The following is a 21,401-nucleotide window of genomic DNA, read 5'->3' on the forward strand; positions in this document are numbered from 1 at the left end:
CAGTGCTGAGAAATGAGTGGATGCCAACTTGCTAAAATATTCTGACTTGCTGGAAGGATCCTGAGTCTCTTGCAGGCAGAGATCCCTCCTATATGTCAAAAACTAAGTAAGACTGTTTTGATGACTACTCAGTAGAAAAATACTATGTTCTTTCTCATTCTTTTGGGTTTTTTTAGGATAATGTTATATAACTACACAGCTAAGACTGTACTATATAAAAACTGGCATACTTTCTTGGTAACATTAACTGATTAATACCCAGGATCAAAAAGGAAAAGCGAAGGAAAAACTAACTGGCAGACAGATCAGATAAGGACGCGTTCTTACATCGTACGCTGATGAACGCACAGACTACCCTGGTTAGAAGGTCTCTAAAAATTGTTTGGAAATAGTCCCAATAACCCTTCCAAAGCACCCAGGGTAAGGCAGTTATGGATCCCAACAACTAGGAGTCAGCCTCCTTCCCCCAGGCCCCATAATTTTAATATGCATGAGAGCTGATGGCATGTGGGAATAATCAATGAGAGAATGACAGCTGAGTAAAATTCCCCAGCGAGCTAGTAAAGCTGTGGCCTAATTCAGTCACACCCTTTACAACTCTGGGTTTGGGGTCCTCCCCTGCCCCATGGCCAGACAATAGCATAATTTTAATTTCATTTTCAGGCTGGACATTGTTGTTTATAGACAAAGGCAAATCTCTGAGAAATTCTGATAAATCTCTGAACATAAAAAATAACCAGCAATTTTCAAAAATACCAATACAAACGTTTAATAAAAAAAGTAAATACACAGATCTTTTTAAATCTGTGGTTTTAATACGTATGTTACATTCTCTCAGGGATAACTGAAGTAATGCTCACATGACCAATATCCACATGCTTTGCTCTATGTTCATTTTCTGAGCATGCAATAGGTTTTGGCAAATTTTTGTTTAAAAGAATGGGGATTTGGAAACTCACCAAGATGAACTTTCCAAAGAAGATCCTTGGAGAAAATATGAGCCTGTCTATTGAAAATATTTCCACCCTCTGAAGTACTGCTGAAATAATTGTTAACTCTTTCAGAGCTGAAAAGGGGATCAGTATTATTCAGATATTCTGCACCCTCTTACTCAGAATATGGTTTAAAAAAAAAAAAGAGGAAATTTTATGCCCTATGTCACACATCTCTTTACATTAAGTACAAAATAACTCCTGTACTGTGAAAAAAAAATTAGTATTATAATCCCAGACAATAAGGCAACTATTTATCAGTGAGAGACTTAAGTTCCAGTCAGCACTTTCATGCATGTGTAAGTATGAGTAGATTCATGTGATTCCCTACATCAAAGCCTTTAGCCAAAGCAAATTTAGTCTCTGATTGCCTGTTAGCAACCTCTGGGAAAACATTTTATTGGGTAACTTTTATTATTTTGAAGGCAATTGCTATGACAATACAAAGTGGATGTGCACAGGGAAACAAACCACTTGCTGTTTGCACATAGTTCTAGTCTAGACACTTGCTACTGAATGCTGAAAACTGAGATGAATATTTCAATTTAAAAAGCTGCTCTAGTTTTTGTTAAACACCTATAATAAACAATTTGCAAACAATTAGCAATTTTATCGTCATACACAGGAGATGGTTAAAGTCATAGATATTCACTCACAAGAGAAAGCTAAGCAAGGTCTTAAAACTGTGATAAACAGCATAGAAAAAAAATAAAATTGTGGGTAGATCAAAGAACAGTCAGAAACACATTACCAAGCAAATACAAAACATTTAGAAATTTATGGAAAACTGCTCAACAAAGTTATTTGTTTCAGTTACAAACTGTAATTAATATGACAAATAAACCAGAACCGTAAGAATTTTACACAGAGCACTGGTAAAGAGTGTAAACACATGTATTTCTATTTGCTGCTTCTTATATCCAGTCTATAAGACAGTTTTAAGTATTAATAAATGTTTGTTGGCTTAAAGGAACAACAAAAAAAACAATATATGCCTAATTAGAAACAAACTGCTACAGTCTGAAGCTGACAAGTATTTCATAAAAACTCTACAATAAACAGATTAAGGGGTTTTGTAAAGCAGCTGGATTTCAACAGCTGATTCCAGAACGTCTGCATTTGATTCCAATATTATGTTAATCTAAAAAACATTCTTGAACTACTTAAAAAGAGTGGTTTATCATGCTGCATTTGTTTCCATCTGGATATAAAAAATTATGGAGAAAACCAGTTTATAAAATGGATAGAACCTAAGGTATTTTTGAGTACATTCATGCTTGCTTGGCATGAAGAAGACTAGTTATCACACTCATTTGAATTCATCATGTTTCAAATAATCAACATACCCTACCATTTTGTGTGAGTTTAGTGGAGCAGAGAAAGGATGTAATCCAGAAGGACTCCTTAGTGGTTTTAACTGCTTGGCTGTTGTTTCCTAGAGATATTCCCTTTGAAAAGGGGAGTTTGAGGTAGCGACCAGAATCCTGAAGGTTTGTGTTTTCTTCACACTGTGAAAACAAACCCATACAAATAACTGCACAGCACAGAATAATTGACCAAACTGACCCTAAATTATATGAACCATTATTGAAGAAGTTTTTCACTGTGTCTGTTGCAGCTTTGGCTTTGGATCATCATTGCAGCTTTGGCTGCATGTTGAATTCTAACAAATCAAACAAATAGCTACAAATTTTCATGTCAAAATCTGAACAAAGACACAACTGTCAAATGTGGAAACAAGAATCCCACAAATCTGAAATATCTGTAAAACTTATAAGATTGAGTAGATCTGCATAAATGAGCTTGTCTGATCTTCCACCTTGAGTAATTCAGTAATGGGATATAATGTGGTCCAATTTGTGTGTTTTAATTGAACTTACATTTGTGAAATACAATATAAACACATTGTGACACAATAGTAAGGCATAGGAAAACCAGTGCACTGAAACACATTCCTAGATTCAATTGTAGATTGTATCAGGCAGGTTGATATTAAACAATCAGTAATAGGCATTTTAATGGTGACAAGATTATCACTTATTTGATAATCAATACAGGCTTTGTCAAATTAATGTCTGTAGGCATTTAAAGTGTGTTCCAGAGGAATCATTACATCTAATGACCACTAACTCGAATTACCTTGTATACAATGAGTTCATGGGTGCCATCTGGCAGAGTCCTCCCATTTTCCTGCATCAGGGGCACAAAAGAAAAGCCAAACAACTTCTTCTCACCCTTTTCTTTAGCTGAAATGCACATATAAATAGCAGCACTTAAAGATAATATTACACATTTTTAACAAAATAAATGTATATGCTACAACATAAGAAAGTATGCTTGAAGGTATTTGCAGCTAGTCAGACTAAGATTATCCTGAATTTCTGTTCAGATTTGCACCTTGTCTCCTGTAATCATTTCTTTTATCTCACCGTAAATCAGAAAGCAGTATTCTGGAATGATTTGGTATTTATTAACAACAAATAATGTAAACCACCAAATATGCAGTCTTAGCAACACAGAAGTTTATCCATCTCTATGAAATCTATCTCACTCACCTTGGTATGCAGAATGTGGACCCAGTCATCAATTTTTACCTCAAAATCATCTCTAAAATATTTCAATGTTTAGAAAATTTTGGAATTTTATAAGCAAACAAAGGCATTACAGAGAAAGTTCATGCAGATGTCTTTTTCCTAAGGTGTGTGCTGAATACAGCTGTAACAGAGAGGTCTAGCATAAGTCATGAACACACTTACTGGAGCAGTGCCGGAATTCGCAGCGGATGTGAGCTCCTCTAAATTTATCCACAGGAATAGGAAGTTTCAGCAGCTCAGCCCATCTGGGACCGTTGTTATGATAAAGCACAAAGGAATGGTACTCACTGGCTGGTGGCTCTCCAGAGCCAAACGAGATAAAATCCTAATGAAGAAAAAATAAGATTAAATGTCACCAAGGACTGCACTTCCTTAGAAGACTATTTGATATTTACATTTTTATCATAAATGCCAAATGTTGTACTTTGCTAATATTTGCCGACTGGAAAATTACAAGTGGCAAGAATCACTCACCCCAATGAGAATCAAAGTGTTAAATAGGGGGAACTGGGTGAACATGGAGGCTTCAGCAACAAAAGTCTTGTGGAGTCCCATGACACAACATGGCCTAGCCAGTGTTATGCCCAAGCAACAAACAAGAAGGTAACTGAGACCACAGCAGCCCAGGCTCAAGATCTCCAGACCTCTGAAATAAGCCTGTAACACTGTTGTTATCAATATCAATTAAAAATTAAAAGAAATCTTGTTTCCCTATCTGGGAAGAAGCAAAGTGTTAGTTGCCTTTGCACTACCCATGATGGTCTCTCCATAGCAAGGCAGAAAAATGGATTTCTCCAAGTCCTGACTTGGGCATACCTATTAATTTTCTGGGAAAGGTGAACTGCAGCTTTTCTCCTCTGCAATTACAATCTCATATCCCTTTTTGTTTAATGTGTTTATATATATAAAAAAATACATATACACAGACACACTTAGGTATGCTTGCATATATATGTATAAAAACATATTTATATTACATGCCATGCACTTATGCACACAATCACACTTCAGATATACACATGCAATTTGAACCAGGCTATTTGTGCAGACTTGCTTCATTTTCTCACTTCACAGCTGCTGAAACCATACAGAACATATAAAAAAAAAGTACTTTCAAATAACACAAAAGGAAACAAAAAGGTGTGTGGAATATGTGTGGAAAAGTTTGAATCAAGAGAAATCCTTCTGGTACAGAAAAAATAAATCTGAGAAACAGTCACCTATTAATGATTAAAATATAAACAAGTGCCTGTTTGTAAGCCATCACCAGCAGCATGCAATCACATTTGAAGATGAAAAGGAACACTAATTTATTCTTTTTATTGATACATGGTGGTGATATTGGCATCAAGGATCTCTGACTTACCAAAATCAGACAAAACTGAAAATTCTCAAAACACACTGTTCTGTGCAAGATAAGGAAATGCATACCTACTAAGAACTATTACAAAACAAAAAATTCTCCAAAACTTGATCCTGCTTCAATATTTTCCAGCATCTTAATAGACTCACTAGTTAGTTGGTTGCAATTATTGATGTTTATCCCAATCACATAATTAATCATAGAAATAAAATAAAAATTTATAAAGGTTTGCAAATACATTTTATAAAGGTTTTAGGCAAAGTGGAAATACTTTGAATATCTAAAGACAGAAAAGATAAACATGCCATTTCTAAAGCAATTCTTACTCTTCAATAATGCCACAAAATATTATTTACATCTGAAAAAGTGTATCAACAGTAACTACAGCAAGGAGAAACATACAAAGATACCTTTAAAATTTGACCATTGCTGTCCACCACATGCATTGTCACTTCCACATTCCTGGCCACACTTTTCCCTCCTTTCTCAAATTCTCCTCTTTCTACAGTGATATATAAATCATTCCTCATTTCCCCTAGTAAAAAAAAAAATAAATAAAGATAAATAAAACACAAAGTGTACAAAAGTCAGTCAAATTTGCTTGCTTTTAGTACTTAAGTAGATGTTCATCTTACCCATCCAAACAAGGGACAGTATCACACCCACAATTTATCAGTATGTTGGATTTTAAATAGTAATTGTTTTCATAAACCAAGAAAACCAACAAATCTTCATCCCTCTCAAAACCCTAATATTATCTGCCATACTCAACCAATTCTAGGGATTTTTATTAATCTCTTAGGTCTGTCTGGTCTTAACAGTGGCATCTTTAGCTATACTGAAGCTGGTTTCTAGCTCCACTTGATTTAACTCTTCTTTTAATCTAAGACAATATTAATGCACTTTATTCCACTTGTAACCATTACATTTATCTGTTTAAAGTCTCCTTGAAGAACTGATTACACCCTTTTCTCCACTTAGCCACGAACGAAAGTGTATTACTTTGAAAGAGGAAAAAAACCAGAGGTTGGTGTTATTTCATTAAATGGGCAGTGTTCACAGATTGTGAGCATTCAGATTTGTCTTTCTAATCTAAAAGATCTCAAATATTTTACCTTAATGGAGTGTTCCAACGTTTATTAGAAAATAGTTAGCTTAACTTATTTTTCACTTGTTGGAAAGGCTTCTGAGAAATTAAAATTTTCATCAGCACATTCAAACTATAAATACAGACACTTTCTAAGGGCTACATGGTATGTACAGGTTATTAAATACTGTTAACTTATTTAAACTGAAATTATTTGCACTTTCATGTAGATACAAGCTAAATATTCTGTCAGACCATGAAAAGATCTTATGGATGAGATCAGTGGTCATTTTATTGCCATTTCAATTGACACAAACTGCAAAGTTTCTCTTTGGCTTAGGAAGAAAGAGTGGTTGGCAGTTGCAAGGGGGATGGGACAAGAGGAAAAGCAGTGGTGGTGGTGAGTGGAGTGGCATAGTAGGGAACCCCCTGCTCTCTTTTGTTTCAAGATGCTAAATTTATTTCTAAAAAGTGTAAACTAATCTAGCTCTGGAAAACATTAACAGAACTATTTGAAAGCAATTGGCCTTTCCTTTTGAAACACTGAATAATGAAAAATGAACAGCATCATAATCAGAAGCCTCTTCTAAAATTCTAATTTCTGGATTTGGTAGAAAGAGAAATTGAGAATATATGCCTTCATCGAGTGATAAGTGAGCTTAGCGTAATGGGAATATCCTATTTTAATAAAACAGATTTTCACTCAGCACTGGTGAAAGGAAATCAAATATGATAGTTTAGCATATTTATAGGTGTACAGCTTGGAAGGCAAACATGAGATGGGTACTTGTACTGTGGGTAAAATTAATTAAAGGATATGTAACTTGCACTTAATTAGTGCATCTTCAATTTCCAGCTTCATTTTAATCTGCAAGCAGAATTTGACTTGCTTGAACTTTCCAAGATACTCTCACGTTTCACATTCCTTGCATTTATTTTACAGCATGCAACGATCCAGTGATTTTTAAGTACCAGAAACAATGATCTTGCTATAGTCTTCTAGTATTTTTATAACACTATTTCATCATTGTGTGCAAAATAATTAAATGATTCCTCCAAATGACAATCTAAACAATGAAAAAGTTAAAAAAGAAACTACTATATTATCAAGCACTCAAGACTCATGCCCACAAAAAAAAAGGGAGGGAAATCTGCTATTGTATTACCTTATTATCAGTTACCTCCTGAAACAACTATGGACAGGTGAGAATACAGCTAGACAGAATCAACAGAAACAAATACCAGATGGTATTCACTTTAGAGTTTTGTGTGAAGCCAAGGATGAAAGACTGAATTACTAACAAGTGTGTGCAACCACTGAATCACTTTCTGGTTCCTGGTGGAAATGAGTTCAAAACTAGCAAATGATGGTGGTTATTCAGACAGCAAGACTTGTAAAAAACCCAAAACAAAGACAAAAGCAATCCAAAACCAAAAACCAAACACAAACTAAAACCTTTCCAAAGGATTCTGTCAATGTAAGAAATGTATAAGGATGAAAGGGAAGGATGGAGAAATTGTGGAAGAAAAATCAGCTACAGGAAATGAAACGAGCAATGACAAGTCTCAGGAAATCCCTTGACCAGCTACAGGAAATGAACCACCAATGACAAGTCTCAGGAAATCCCTTGAGCTGAAAATAGCTGGAGGCTGGGAGAGCATCAGAGGGTAATTACCACACATGCACAAATGCACACTCACAGTTTTTCCTCTTCCTTAAGTGTCTGCTTACAACATGGGCTAGATGGGCCCTTGATCTGAATCAGTAAAGCTGTTCTTATATTTACTCAAGTCATAAAATTACCTGTAAAACTACTAGATTCTGATTATTTCTACAATGCAGTCATATTTTATGATCAAGATTTTAGTACAGAATGGTCACCGAAGAGCCTGCAGTATGTTGGCTCCCTGCTGAGTATATCCTCATACTAGGCTTGGTTCTAGTTAGTGCTGGCTGTTGGTCACTTTCAAGAGTTTTATATTCAGCAAAAATGGCAACACACAGTACTCAAAAAAGCAGCTTTCTTAGATAGCTGATTTTAGCAAACAATTTGTAGTTGCAGCCATTTCTCTTTAAAAACTAACATATCTTATATGCATTGTGCTCCATTCAGTCATTACTTTCATTTATTGACAAGGAATTAGTTCAGTTTTCAATGGGGTCTTCACAGGAACGACCAAATAACCATATCCACCACAAATTTAATGACCTAGCCTAGATGAAACTCAGTGAAAACCATAATTTTGCCTTTTTAAACAGAGTAAACTGTACAGGGTTTAAATGCAAATGAAAATGACAGTGGAATCAGATGCCCCATCATTGGAAGTGTTCAAGGTCAGGTTGGAAGTGGCTTTGAGCAACCTGACCTAGTGAAAGATGTCTCTGCCCAAGGGGGCAGCAGGGAAGATGATATTTCAATATCCCTTCTAACCCAAATCAGTCTATGATTCTATGGAAAAAAAAAAGAATTTTTAAAAGTAATTGGACCTTCACAGAAGTTAAGCAGGCCTTTAAAAATCGTGTTTCAATGCCTTTTAAGGTTTTAAACCTTTCTAATTGCCAGAAGAAATCAAATCACAGGGAAAAAAGATACAGGAGTAGGAAGTACTTTCACAAAAATTGACCTGTTCTCCTCTAAACAGAGCCTTGGCAATAATGCAATGTGCTGAAAAAGGGTATCAGTATATTCTGTCCTAATTACAGAAGTGACCCGATAACCTCAGTGCTTTAGCACTTCTTAGCACCCTGTTATTTCACCTACCTGGCTAATCAAAAGCAGATTGAAACTCCTACAAGAGCTTCTACCATGAAGTGAGGGCTAAAGTTCTATGGAAACTGAATTTCTATAAACTTGAACAAAAAAAAAAGGTAAAGATGCAATAATATGGATTATTATACAGTCTGAACTTTCCAATGCAGCACAAATTTACAATGCACATTCTGCAGGGACATTTACTCTGGTGTATGAATTTAACTGTAAGTGAAAGGTGCTGGATTGCAATGGCTGGATTGCTAAATCAGAATGTGTACAGCACAGCATTGGCAGAGCTGCCTCTTCATATGCTCCTGCCAATACACTGCAGCTTTGACCTGGCAAAAATATATTAAAAGCACTTTTTATGGGCTGGGAGAGGAAAACTTCTTGCCCCAGCTGTAGGTGCTAACCAGGTACATTACAGCTCAAGGTTCCTGACATATGAAGAAGCAGAAGCAGCTTCATCACTTCAATCTAACTAGTAATGAATCACTCAAGAGGTAAATGGTAGCAGGGGGCAGAGACCTGATCAGCATCAATTACATGCAAAAGTCTATTGTATGGAGCAGGAAAAAAGCCCAATTAAAGTCAGAAAACAACCACAAGGCAAACAGCTGGAGGACAGAGTTACTAGAGGTCAGCCTTCCTGAACCTGCCAAATATAAACCACAAATTTTAAATAAGCAGGCTTGAATGCTCCCACTGAACCTCAGATGTCAGAAACAACACAGACAATCGCTAGGAAGGGGAAGGTCAGATCAGGACAAGTGTCATGAGAACATTCGTACAAATACATCAGTTTTACATCTTTTTTAGAAACATTTGTACCGTACCTAAGCATCAAAGTAATGCTCCTACATCACAAAATTGTTTTTAAAACTTACACTGAGGAAGCTGTGAGCTGCAACTGCAAAACATACATTCTAACAAGACTCTTCTCATATTCCAAACACATTTAGAACTGTAGAATTTCTTGTCACATATTAATATGGAACAAGGTTTTCAAGCTGAAGTTAGCTGTCAAAGATCAAAGGTAGCTGTCTTTTTGTTAGAATGAAAAGAGTTTAGTTTGCCAGCTATCCTCAAAAAGCTTTCCAATGAAATAAATTTCAATTTGATTATTTAGTACTGTAACAAAACACAGTGTGACTGCATTTGAACAAGCATCACTGATAGTTATAGCTGTCGTATGGCAGCCACTAATTTTAAAATAATTACACAGAACTCAGTAGGAGCTTTTGTTAGGAACTGCTTTTATGAAAGCTTTGCTCAGAATCATAGGTCTTTAGAATCATGAATTGAAAAAGAGCAAAAACCATTATTTTGTTTAGAGAAAGTTCCCATTCATTTACATCTCCAAACTATAAGCTAATGAGTTGCTTTGTTTTATACTTTAAACATGAATTGAACAGCTCTTAAAACAATTTCAGTTGTAGGGACTGTGTCACAGAAAAAATGGTATCCACGATGTAAATATTGTGGAGGCAAAAATCTTTTAGAGAAAAGACCCTTAAAATACTTTGGAGAATGTGAGAAGAGCTGTGTAGCAACTACCAGTGGGAGGATCTAAAAAAACCCAAACAAAACCAAAACAACAACAAGCAGAAGGTGATTTTACTGGAGGAGTGGGCTAAGGAACCTTAGCACACCTTGCCTTGTACCCTTTAAGTCAATCCATGCTATGCCTTTTAGCAGCTTGGATGTTCTACAATTTCCAGGCTGATATACTGACATTAACAAGGAAAACTGGAAAATAAAAGACAAGAGTAGGAAATCTTCCACCTCCTTATTAGCCCAGGAAACTTGTAACTGGCACAGCTAAAGTTACAATAAGAACATGCAGTTACAGAGGCACAGGGAACAAGATGAAAGAGCTCAAATCAAAGGTAGGTGACCCTATGTCTGGGTCATGCAGCACTGACCATCAACATGCAGGCTAAATTTCAACAAGTTACACTACGAGCTGATCATATTTGTAGTAGTCACAACCTGAAGTTTGTAAAAACATTAAAGATAAAAACAATGTGTTTATTAATATATAGAGATGAAGTGGGTATGGGGAGAAGAGATTAAGTCCTGGAATATTACAGCAATATGAAACTCTTGCTAATGCCTTTCTGGCAGCTGAACTTTGATGATTTCATAGATTCATAGAATGGTTTGCATTGGAAGGGACCTTTAAAGATCATCTAGTCCAACCTCAATGCAATGAGCTGGGACATCTTCATCTAGATCAGGTTGCTCGGAGCCCCATCCAATCTGACTTTAAATGTTGTCAGGGATGGGACACCTACACCCTCTCTGGAAAACTTGTGCCAGTGTTTCTATCCTTTTTTCACAAATGGGTGCAAGGTTTCCCTCTTTACAGTCACCAGGAACTTCACCTGCCTGCCATGCCTTTTCAAGTATCATGGAGAGTGGCATGGCAACTACATCAGCCAATGTTGCCAGGACTCCAGGATGCATCTTGTTAGGTCCCATATGTATGTTATGTATGTCCAGATTCCTAATCATCTCTTACACTGGGAGCAATGTAGCTCTCTCCAGTCCCTGCATAGTTGTACACCCACTCGAGAGGTGTGGGAAGAGAGTGACCATGAAGACAGAGGCAAAGAGGTTGAATACCTCAGCCTTTTCATCTTTTATGACTAGTTTATCAGTGGTTTTCATCTCAGTGAGCATGCTTTTCTTGACCTTTCCATTCTGGATGGAATACCTACAGAAGTTCTTATTATTCATGGTATCTCTTGCCAATTTCAGCTCCAGCTTTGCCTTGACTTCCTGACCCCATCAGTACAAAACTGGGTAATCTTCCTATACTATTCCCAGGATACCTGTCCTTGCTTCCACTGCCTGTGCGTTTCCCTCTTGCCCTGTAGTTTGACCAGCATGTCTTTACTCAGCCATGCCATTCTCTTGCCTTCCCTTCCTGACTTCTTATGCATTGTATAAATTTTTTAAAAAATAATGAAAATTTTTTAAAAAATAAAATCAAGTTAAGCAATCTAGAATCATTAGTGAAAGTTGTAATACAGAAGGATGTTATCTGAGCGAAGGGCATCCTTAAGAAGAGCAGCTCAGGAAGATACAGGCACACTGCATTTCACAAAGAATTTAATCACTGTGAGAAGTGAAATCCCATTACAAAAACAATTTCTTTTTTGCTTTGCAACTTAGAAGATACTGAAATACTGACTGGCTGCTTATCAGGGAATGTATTCAACACTTTAAAAAAAGGGGGCAAATCTCATTGATATGCTTGAAGCTGCCAGTAAACGTGTTTGATATTTAAAGACCATGACAACCATCAGTCAGCTGTCTGTTCAGTGCTTTTTCCCCCACAAAACAATACCTTGACTTCTCCATTATTGTGGCAAAGAACAACTTCCTTATTTGCAAGAAAATTTTGCAAATACTCATAATATTTACTATTCACACACCACTCAAGAATGAGAAAATGTTGTATTTGGTGTTTAAATACATACACACAAAGAAACGGTCTGAGAGATTGGCATCCTCTGGGTGATAAGGGACAAAAACTTATTTGGGGCAGGGTGTGCATCTCCATTTAAGTATATAACAGATGATGGGCAGAAAAAATTAAGATTATTTCTAATATTTATATCCTGCTAGCTAGTTTTTGCATTATCAAGTTTATTCTTGTTTATATATGGCTAACAGTAAAACAACTCTGCATGTGTTAGGATTTTGGGAGCGTTGGTGACAATTCTGCCTTTTTACTACTGGATTAAGTAAGCTTGGCCATTTAAATCAAAGACAGACAAATAAACAGATTCTTTTTCTCAGGTCCTCTACTTTCCTTTTTCAATAGAACATTATCTACATTTTCAGCTTTATTACAGAAACTCTCAACAAGCCTAAGAAACTCTTACCAGAAAACAGCCGATTAAACGAAATGCCCTTTGCAAGAGTTTGTTAAACTGCAATACTTTCAGATTTCAAATGGATTGCAGATCTACCATGTAATACCCAATTGCTCTGTGACTTTATTTTCCTTTTAACAATGAGATGTAAAACAAGCTGCTTGGAACAAGTGAGGAATAAAACCCTTCCAAGCCTTTTTAACTGAAAACTTTGACCTGTTGATTTTGTATAGCTACAAAATAAAGAAAATATTTCCAACAGAATTTTGAAAACCCACTTATCTTTTCAGAGCTAAAGCATTCACTTGTTAGTTTGCTGGTGCTCCTTATCTGGCTTATTGAAGAAAAACTTCAAAACCATAACTATCCTTCATCGCTGCTATTTATTCAATACTCAAAAGAAAGTATTATTCTTATTCTTCTAAATACTATATCCCCATCCTCCACTTTCAGAGATTTTAAATCAAGGGAATTCCAATTAAATTCTGGCTGTTTTCCCTTTCCATAGTTTTCTTCTATTTTTTCTTTCCATTCCTAATGAACCAAGACAACAAGACAGGGGAGATGGAAGATCCTTACAGCTGTCTAACCAAATATCTAGTCATGTATCTTTGTTTTCTCCAGTGACTCAGGGAAATGATAGTTCCTTTGACAGATAGGATCAAAGCCTTTAAAAAGTATTAAAATAGGATTTGAAAAGCAGAGGATATTCCCCAAAGAGTACTCCAGTTTTCTGAAAGGTCAAAATTCAGGGTGTCTTTGCTCCACAATATTGCTCAAACATATTTTGTGTAACTAATATATCCAGGCAATACTACTTTCAGTAATTAAAAATACATATTTCTGGATTCTTGGAAATCAGAACAGCAAACAGTGGCAGGGGTTACATTTAGATTGTTTGTACTCCATACAGGATAAAGAAGTGTGGAAAAATTCATTCTATTGCTCACAAGAGAAGAATGCTTAGGTGTGTCAGACATTTCTTTCTTTCCATAGAATCAACAGCTTTTTTCTACATCCAAACTCACTGACAGATACAGACACCATGCTGAAGAGAATATATTCCATAGCTTTTTTTACATTTTTGCTCTCCAGACTCTTATTCTATGCTTTGAAAGAGTGAATATGCCTCCAGTCAAAATCACATCTTTGAAAAATGCATGTTACCACAAAGATAGCATTTTGTGAGATCATTTGTATAAAAAGACAGATTCTAGTTCTGGTTTAACTTTTAAAGCTTCTGGAATCAGTAAAAAAGATTGGAGAGTGTGTACTTGCACATGAAAAGAATAAAAGACCTTTTAATAATCCAGATGAAGGAGTAATTAGTATAATCAGTAGCTTTGAAAGACAGGATTTTGATGGGATTTAACTGGTCAGCTAAAGGACATCTAATGATGTGAAAAGGTGACAAATGACATTAAAAGGTGACAAATGTAAAGCAATGCAGATGTGATGGCAAAAAAACTTCAGTTACTTTTCCTAAGTTAAGCATATGAAATCTTAAAAGCACAGCAACATCCTGGGAACCTCATTCTACCTGCTGAATAAGCAGAAATTGTACAAAAAAAAAAGAAACCCAAACCAAAAATGATAAAATTTTGAGTAACAAAATTAGACTTCTAGACTTTCAATCTGTGAGAAATAAGTTTGAAAGAATGAAAATTCCACTACAGAAATTAATAGTGCAGCTTCATGTAGAGTCTTTAGCAATGCCATTTGTGAAATTTTATTACACCCATAGGAAAGAATCAAAAAATTCTGAGTGAAGGGATTACAAAGTCAAGACTTTTGCAGTCAGGACTGACTAGCTCAGCTATAGATACCAGCATTATAGATCCTCTAGGCTTATGTACAAGGTAAACAGTGGTCAATGTAATACCACTGTAGTGACTTACCAAATCTTTAACCTCTTCTAATACCATAAGAGTTTGAATCTTTGGATGGACACAAAGAAATATAAATTCTTAAGCACATAGTGATAAGATCCCAGCAGTGGTAATGGTACCAATTCAGATCATAAGTGGAAAAAAGGGTGTCTATAGCTAACTAATATCCACCAATGAAAGTCTTTTGACATGTCAGCCAAGAGGCCAATTGGTTATACCCTGCAGTACACTTTTATAGACTGGAGGTGACCTGCTGTTCCTACAAGATGCAGAGTTTAGTCTGTTTACAAGTGACAGGTGTAGTGGGGAGCTCCAGGAAGTCCTCATTCAAGCAGCTGTGCTAGGGTTTATTCAATTCTGAAAACCCCAGACAACACACACCAAATGATCAGGCTTCTTTATGAAATTAGGTATCTTCTCCAAAGATGCAAAAGAACACATACATGTAGGTGTGCTAGAATATATAAGCATATACATCACTGAAGTTATGCACTGATACAGATCCTCTAAGTCAAATTTGGAAAGAGATTCCTCAAGAGTGCCTGACATAAAATAACAAAAAAGCTGGTAAAATTGTGTATGGAAAAATAAAAAAGTCTTTCACACTCCATTACCCATTATGTATGTTAATCTAACTTAAAGTACTGCTCAGAAATATAATGTTTGTAAATATCAAATGCTAAATTTTATATAGTAAGTAATGATGTGTTTGTCTATCCTCTCAGGAAATGGTGAGCACAGAAACTCAGTGTGCAAACACAGTTATTCCTTGGTGAGGTACAAAGCTTTCTGAGAATACTGGCTTGTGTATATGCAGACTACCAAACCAGGATGCTGGAATGGAGTTTACTAGTGGTTGCATAGGAGTGTGCCCCGAAATCCTGGTCAAACCTAGAAAATGCATGTTGACTAAACTCACAAAGTGACACTTTGACAGCCTCTCCTCCTTCTGTCAGCTGGAATAAAGTGAGCTACCTATTTCACAGCATCTTTGAATCATAGCCATCTATTTCTTTTCCAGCTATCTACTTAATACCCTAAAACACTGGGAGTTCTGCATTAAAAAATTTCAAGGGTCCTAGACAGTGCATTCTGCAGCTTCACCCTGTCAGGCTGCAGTGACACCAAAAGCATTACTGTATAAAGCCATGCATTATTATTGTCAACAAAATTCTGCTTTGGCATATATGCTGATCCTAGTTACTTTTAATAGCAAAAGCTCTAAAGAGAAAAGGATTGATATGCTGAAAAATGAAGGTCAGAGAGAGTTTAAATACACCAGAATAGGCGAGAGACTTAAAATATGGCACTTAGAAAAGAGATACTGCAGTTTAACAGCATGAAGTATTTCATATTGAATAATTCAAGAGTTTGGTTCGGAACGCTAACCTAAGTGCTAATTAGCCACAGCAGCACACTTACTTTCAACAAAAATATAAAATCAGATCTAATTAATGACCATTTCCAGTGGCAAAGATGAAGTTCTCTAATTTATCTCTGAAAAAAGAAAAGTCACTAGAAGAGAAACAAAATGAGAGGGGAGCTTTTAAAGAAAAAAGCATTTCAAAGGCAAGGTTCCTGTGGGCATTTCAGTGCCTATGGCATTCTGCTCTGCTTAGCCCTTGAAAGTCATCGTTGCAAGAGTGAGATGATTATTTCTCTTTAGGAGAAATGCCTTCTGTGCCAGAAAGCATACAATAAAATTTGTACATTATTTAAGCTGAGGTATATATCCAATATACAATTGGATTAAGAAAGCAGCACACCAGAACCCATAGGGGGTTTTTTTAAACTATAAAAAGGACAAACTGAGCCTGCACAATTCTTTGAAACAATGTCAAGAATTTCCTCCAGCAGCTGATTACACAGTACTCTGCTATGACATTTTTTTTTTGCAGTTTAGCACATCACATTATTTCTCAACTGGAAAGTGAGGAGATATAAGAAATTTAAAGAACTTAGCAAATTTGATAACATAGAGCAGTAGGTTACTAAATCATAGATAAATGGAGAAAGGATTCTTAATGGGAGTTATAGTGTGCTCCGTAAAACTGCTTCCACTGTTAGCAGCCCTATTATCTACAACACCCATTTGATTCAAATTACAAATCCAATAGTAATACAAATAAACCCTAGCTAATAAGCCATAAAATTTCAATTGAATGCTTCCACTAAACACACACATATAAACTAACTTCAAATTAAATGGCACCTGACACATGCAGTTTATTGTTCTAAACACTGCAGTCACACCAGCAGAGTATTTTCATACTAATGCTAGAACTGTTTCATTAACTTCTGCTATGTGCATGTTTTAAGTGATCAGTAGTGCTGATCTAGGATGCAGAAGGACAGATGTTTAATTGGCAGTAAGAATGCAAGAGTGAATTCTCAGTTGTCAATTTGCAGGCAGAAGTTCAAGTGAAATACATGCCCATAGTTAAAGCTGAGTCCCATTACTGAGTTTTAAATGCCTATTTAAGACCTCCTTGATTAGTGAAGTATTGAAGTTTATTTATTCTTGCCTTAGAACATGAGTTTAGATTTAGGTCCACAGGAAAGCAAAGGCAGATCTTTACATGAAGAAGACAGTCTCTACTAAAAATCTGCAAGTCATGAGGATGGCTTGCATTTGAGAGAGTCATAACATTGTGTATGGATTCAGCTGAAACAAAGATGTGAACTCCTTCCTCCAACATTTCTTAGCAACAAAACAACACCACAATCATGCCAAACTGGTCTGCTTGCAAGTATGCTTTTCTTTTAAAGAGACATTTGCCTTATAACTTCCAGCAATCCATTCAACTTTTTAAAAACTTCATTTCAGGGATGGAGCTACAGATAGTTCTATGATCTTCTTCCTGTATTTGCTTCTTCACATTCATACTGACACAATCTTTCTATCTTCCTTAGCATTTGTTTAAGTATTTGCATATTTTGTCATACAACATAATCAAAAATGAAGTCTCTGCATCTGCATTACTATCCATTTCCAGTAATTTCCAGTACTGGAAACACAAACCTTTGGAAAACAGAAGCTGTACAGTACCAGTGAAATTCTGTGAGCCTTTATTTAGAAATCTACCAGCTCCTAAGAACATAACGTTCTGCTGCTTATCTCTTTTCTTGCACAGAGCTCAGCAGTCTTGCATTTAGTCATCTCCAGTTCTATAAAATGAAGCTCCATCTCTCAAAAAAAGCTGCTATGGCCTTATGCCCTTTTGACATTGGTACAGTAACTATACAATAGTTAATGTAATGGGATCACCAGGACACAGTTGCCTTCTAACTTTATGAAAAAATGCTAACATAAAAGTCTCTGGAAATGTTTAAGAAGTTTCAGCATACAGTATTTTTTGGAAAAAAATATGAAAAACAAGTCCTCTCTCATTAGTTCTTTCTTTTACTGCTTATTGAGAGATTTTTTTCTCTTTAACTTACCAGGCATTATAATATTGGAAAAACCTAGTTTCCTTGTTATGGATACTCCATGGGTAAATCTGGATGTATACTCTCTCCTAATTTGTTCTATATCTCCATGAAGCAACTGAAGAGAAACTGCCAGACCTGAAAATGAAGAGAAAAACAATGAAAAATAAGACATTCAAACATATTATGGTCAACACTACTTCTTAAAAATTATATAAATTTACCAGTATATATATATTCCTGAGAACACAGTAAATTCAGAGGAAGTTCAGTACTACCAAGACAACCCACCTCAATTTCTAAATATATTTGGGAAGGTTCCCAACATCCAAAAATCAATAAAGACTTGAAAACAACTAACCATGAAAAAGCATTAGCAAATTATTAATGATATGTAACTGAGCTACTATGACATGTATCAAAATTATCTCAACAGAGATAGACTGAGGCCTTAACTAAAAAAAAGGCCAATTTAGAGAAATTTCAATCAGCAATATTTGCTACCCCTTCAATTTTTCACTTCCTTCCTTCACTGATATACAAATACAATGGTCCTAATCTACCAGTTAAACATGGCAATCTCATTACAGTTCATCACTTAACCTGATACAAAGTTATACAATTTATTAATCTAAAATAGAACACAAAGAGACAAATTATAATAAACCAATATAGCATAATCAGTGGTTTTTTTTTACACAGGAACAGTAATTCCATGATGACTGAACTACAATCTTTTTTCAATTGTACTCTTCTTTATGTTCACTAGAAGGCATGCAAAAGAGCAGCCATATAGTAATTTTTCAATATTTATTCCTCTAGATCCAAGGAAGAATAACTTCATCACTACATCTGCAGTATACAAATAAATTGTGAAGAGTATACTTCATTACAGCTGAGATTAACAGAAACAACAGGGATGTCTTTTGGTTATTTCAAACAGAACCACTGAGGCAAGTGTCAGAATGATATGACTTGTAAAGATTAATCTTCCCTGACCTTCAAGATTACTACAGTACACAGTGTCAACATACAAATCAAGGTGAAGATAAAAGCAAACTCTTCATATACACTAAACAACTAGAGATAAACAGACAACTCAGAAGAGTCATAACGAACTTGAGATTAAGCTGAAGCAAATAACATGCACACACAGAACAACAAGGTCATCAGTCCTTTCAGCTTCGAAAGAAATTTCCCCTACAACCATGTTACTATTTAACTGACTAAATTTACTTGAAGTTTGATGGTTCTTAAATCAGAGCTTGAAAAATCTGTACTAAGTACTGCCAGTTCAAGCTACTGCACTAAAAAGATCAGATATGTAATTACCATGACAACTTTTACATTTTTCCTCTTACCTATGCTTAAATTTTATTATTTTGCCAACTTCAGAGAACAAAATGCTCTGATCAAACCTCCCTTCTCTTATGAAAAACAGATCGCCTACACATCTCCAATTGAGTACATAAAGAAATCTTACAAGAAAGGATTCAGTGAAGTCTATTTACTTTAAGGACTGTATTTAATGCCATGGGCATTGATTATTTTTGTAGGGGATTTTGTTCTGTGGTTATCCAGTGAACAACTTTAAGGAAGTAGTGATAATTATTATTGGTGTAGGTGAGAAAACAAACCACACTGTAGCTAGGTAGTGGTACAGGAGCTTGGTGCAAAATCATACAGGCAAAAAATTCAGGCTCTGTTAGAGGAGGTAAAAGGTTTTTCATTGCTGTATGGGCAGAGGGAGGCTGGGTACAGCTCACTTATAAATATGGATATTTAGCCCACCTCCAATCTTGCTTCTTTTATATTTTAAGAAATTCTTATACATACATATGTATAATCATACCCCCATATGCCCCTATTGCACTGTTTCCTTGGAAACCTAGAAAAAACATTTGCTATTGCTCCAGATCACATCAACCACAACAGTATTAATCAGACATTGTACACCGTCTGGTGTTGAGTAAAGGTATTGTGTATTCTAAACAAAAGTTAAAGATCCCAAATCCAATTTTGCGTACAAATTTCAAATTTCCTTGAAGCATTTTCTTCTGCTCAAAAAATGAGATGTCAAAAAAACTCAGCAATGGCAAAACAGTCTTAACTTGAGGAAAAAAATTTGCCTTTCAAGTATTTGAAGTACTTGTTCATGCAAGGCAAGAAAGATACTAGAGCTCTGTGTTTCCCAGCATCCATTGTTAGAAAATGAAGAACCATCTTTATGCACCCAAAAGCATCAACAAAATCTCTCAGTGAGCACACTTGAAACAGAGTTTAGTCATACTACCTAGAGTTTAAATACATTTTTGGAATATAAATGGTATGGCCCCCAGCTCTTCAGAATGAAGAACACTGGATTACAGATAGCAAAGTTACTTAAAAATGTTATACAGAGTAAAGAGAACAGTAAATGGGAAAGAGAGAAAATAAACCAGAATGAAACCAGAGCAAAGATGCACAGGGAAGGAGGACTGAAGAACCTCTGAACATCAAGGCTGCAAGTTAACAATCTTGCCACTTAGGACCCAGTTGCAAAACAAAAAGGAAATTCACAAGAAGGGAAGTAGAAGTAGTGATAAATCTGGTAAAAATGCTGAAGTTATGGGCACACAGACTTTACATAACCCATGAAAAGATGATGATTCCCAGTTAAGTGTTTGGATTATTCTCTCAAAGCTCCACTACTTTTGCAAGGAAACCAGGCTCCCCCACATTAAGGGCCTAAAATCATTAAGATGCTTACTGTTACTGAGCTGTGATATCCAAGTTATAGAACAGGTTGCTTGACTTCCCAATGACTTGTTACCTTCAGGATGCTGAGATGGGCAAAAGGAACATACTGTATATGGCAAGTCAGGAACTTATTTATAGTCCTAATGAAAGCTATAAGAGCCTAATCAAAGAGTTACCATCAGTCCATTTACAATTATACTACCACACTCCAAAACAAATACTGTTAAAATGACATACATACAGACAATCATTTCAGTATCCACCCCTTGCCTACTCTTCCACTGACCCCCTGGGGTCTTAAGTTTAATGGTTTCAGCCTGAGTGGGTGGGGTATTAATAGTGTGGCCAGCAGCACTAGGGACGTGATCATCCCCCTGCACAGCTGGTATCCATATTATAAATCAAGCTACCAGACTATCAATAAGAGTTAACTAACATTACTCTTATTATAAATCAAGCTACCAGATTATCAATAAGAGTTAACTAACATTACTCTAAAAATACTGGTATATCACACAGCAATTCAGATATTTAGAAGGTTGCAGATTCAGCTGCAGAGGGATGCCCTTAGACACACTTCAAAACAAAGTGAAATGAAGTGGAACTGATGAGTTCAAAGACACCACCAAACTAAAAGAGGATGGATTTAGATTAGATGTTAGGAAGAG

The 21,401-nt window shown here is 35.8% G+C and overlaps 1 protein-coding gene across 1 annotated transcript in view; it reads right to left on the bottom strand.

Annotated features, from left to right (window-relative positions):
• LOC103800147 (dedicator of cytokinesis protein 4-like) overlaps positions 1 to 21,401 on the bottom strand; it is a gene marked incomplete at both ends in the record, with an annotated part of 69,061 nt that overhangs the window by 6,789 nt on the left and 40,871 nt on the right. The window contains 5 exons of the mRNA XM_009072513.1: positions 2,344 to 2,500; positions 3,132 to 3,238; positions 3,749 to 3,911; positions 5,360 to 5,484; positions 18,007 to 18,132. Of these exons, the coding sequence (XP_009070761.1) occupies positions 2,344 to 2,500; positions 3,132 to 3,238; positions 3,749 to 3,911; positions 5,360 to 5,484; positions 18,007 to 18,132 (678 nt within the window). The remainder of the gene's footprint in view (positions 1 to 2,343; positions 2,501 to 3,131; positions 3,239 to 3,748; positions 3,912 to 5,359; positions 5,485 to 18,006; positions 18,133 to 21,401) is intronic.

This window comes from Acanthisitta chloris, unplaced genomic scaffold (genome assembly GCF_000695815.1).
Source record: "Acanthisitta chloris isolate BGI_N310 unplaced genomic scaffold, ASM69581v1 scaffold4304, whole genome shotgun sequence".
NCBI classification, from domain to species: Eukaryota; Metazoa; Chordata; class Aves; order Passeriformes; family Acanthisittidae; genus Acanthisitta; species Acanthisitta chloris.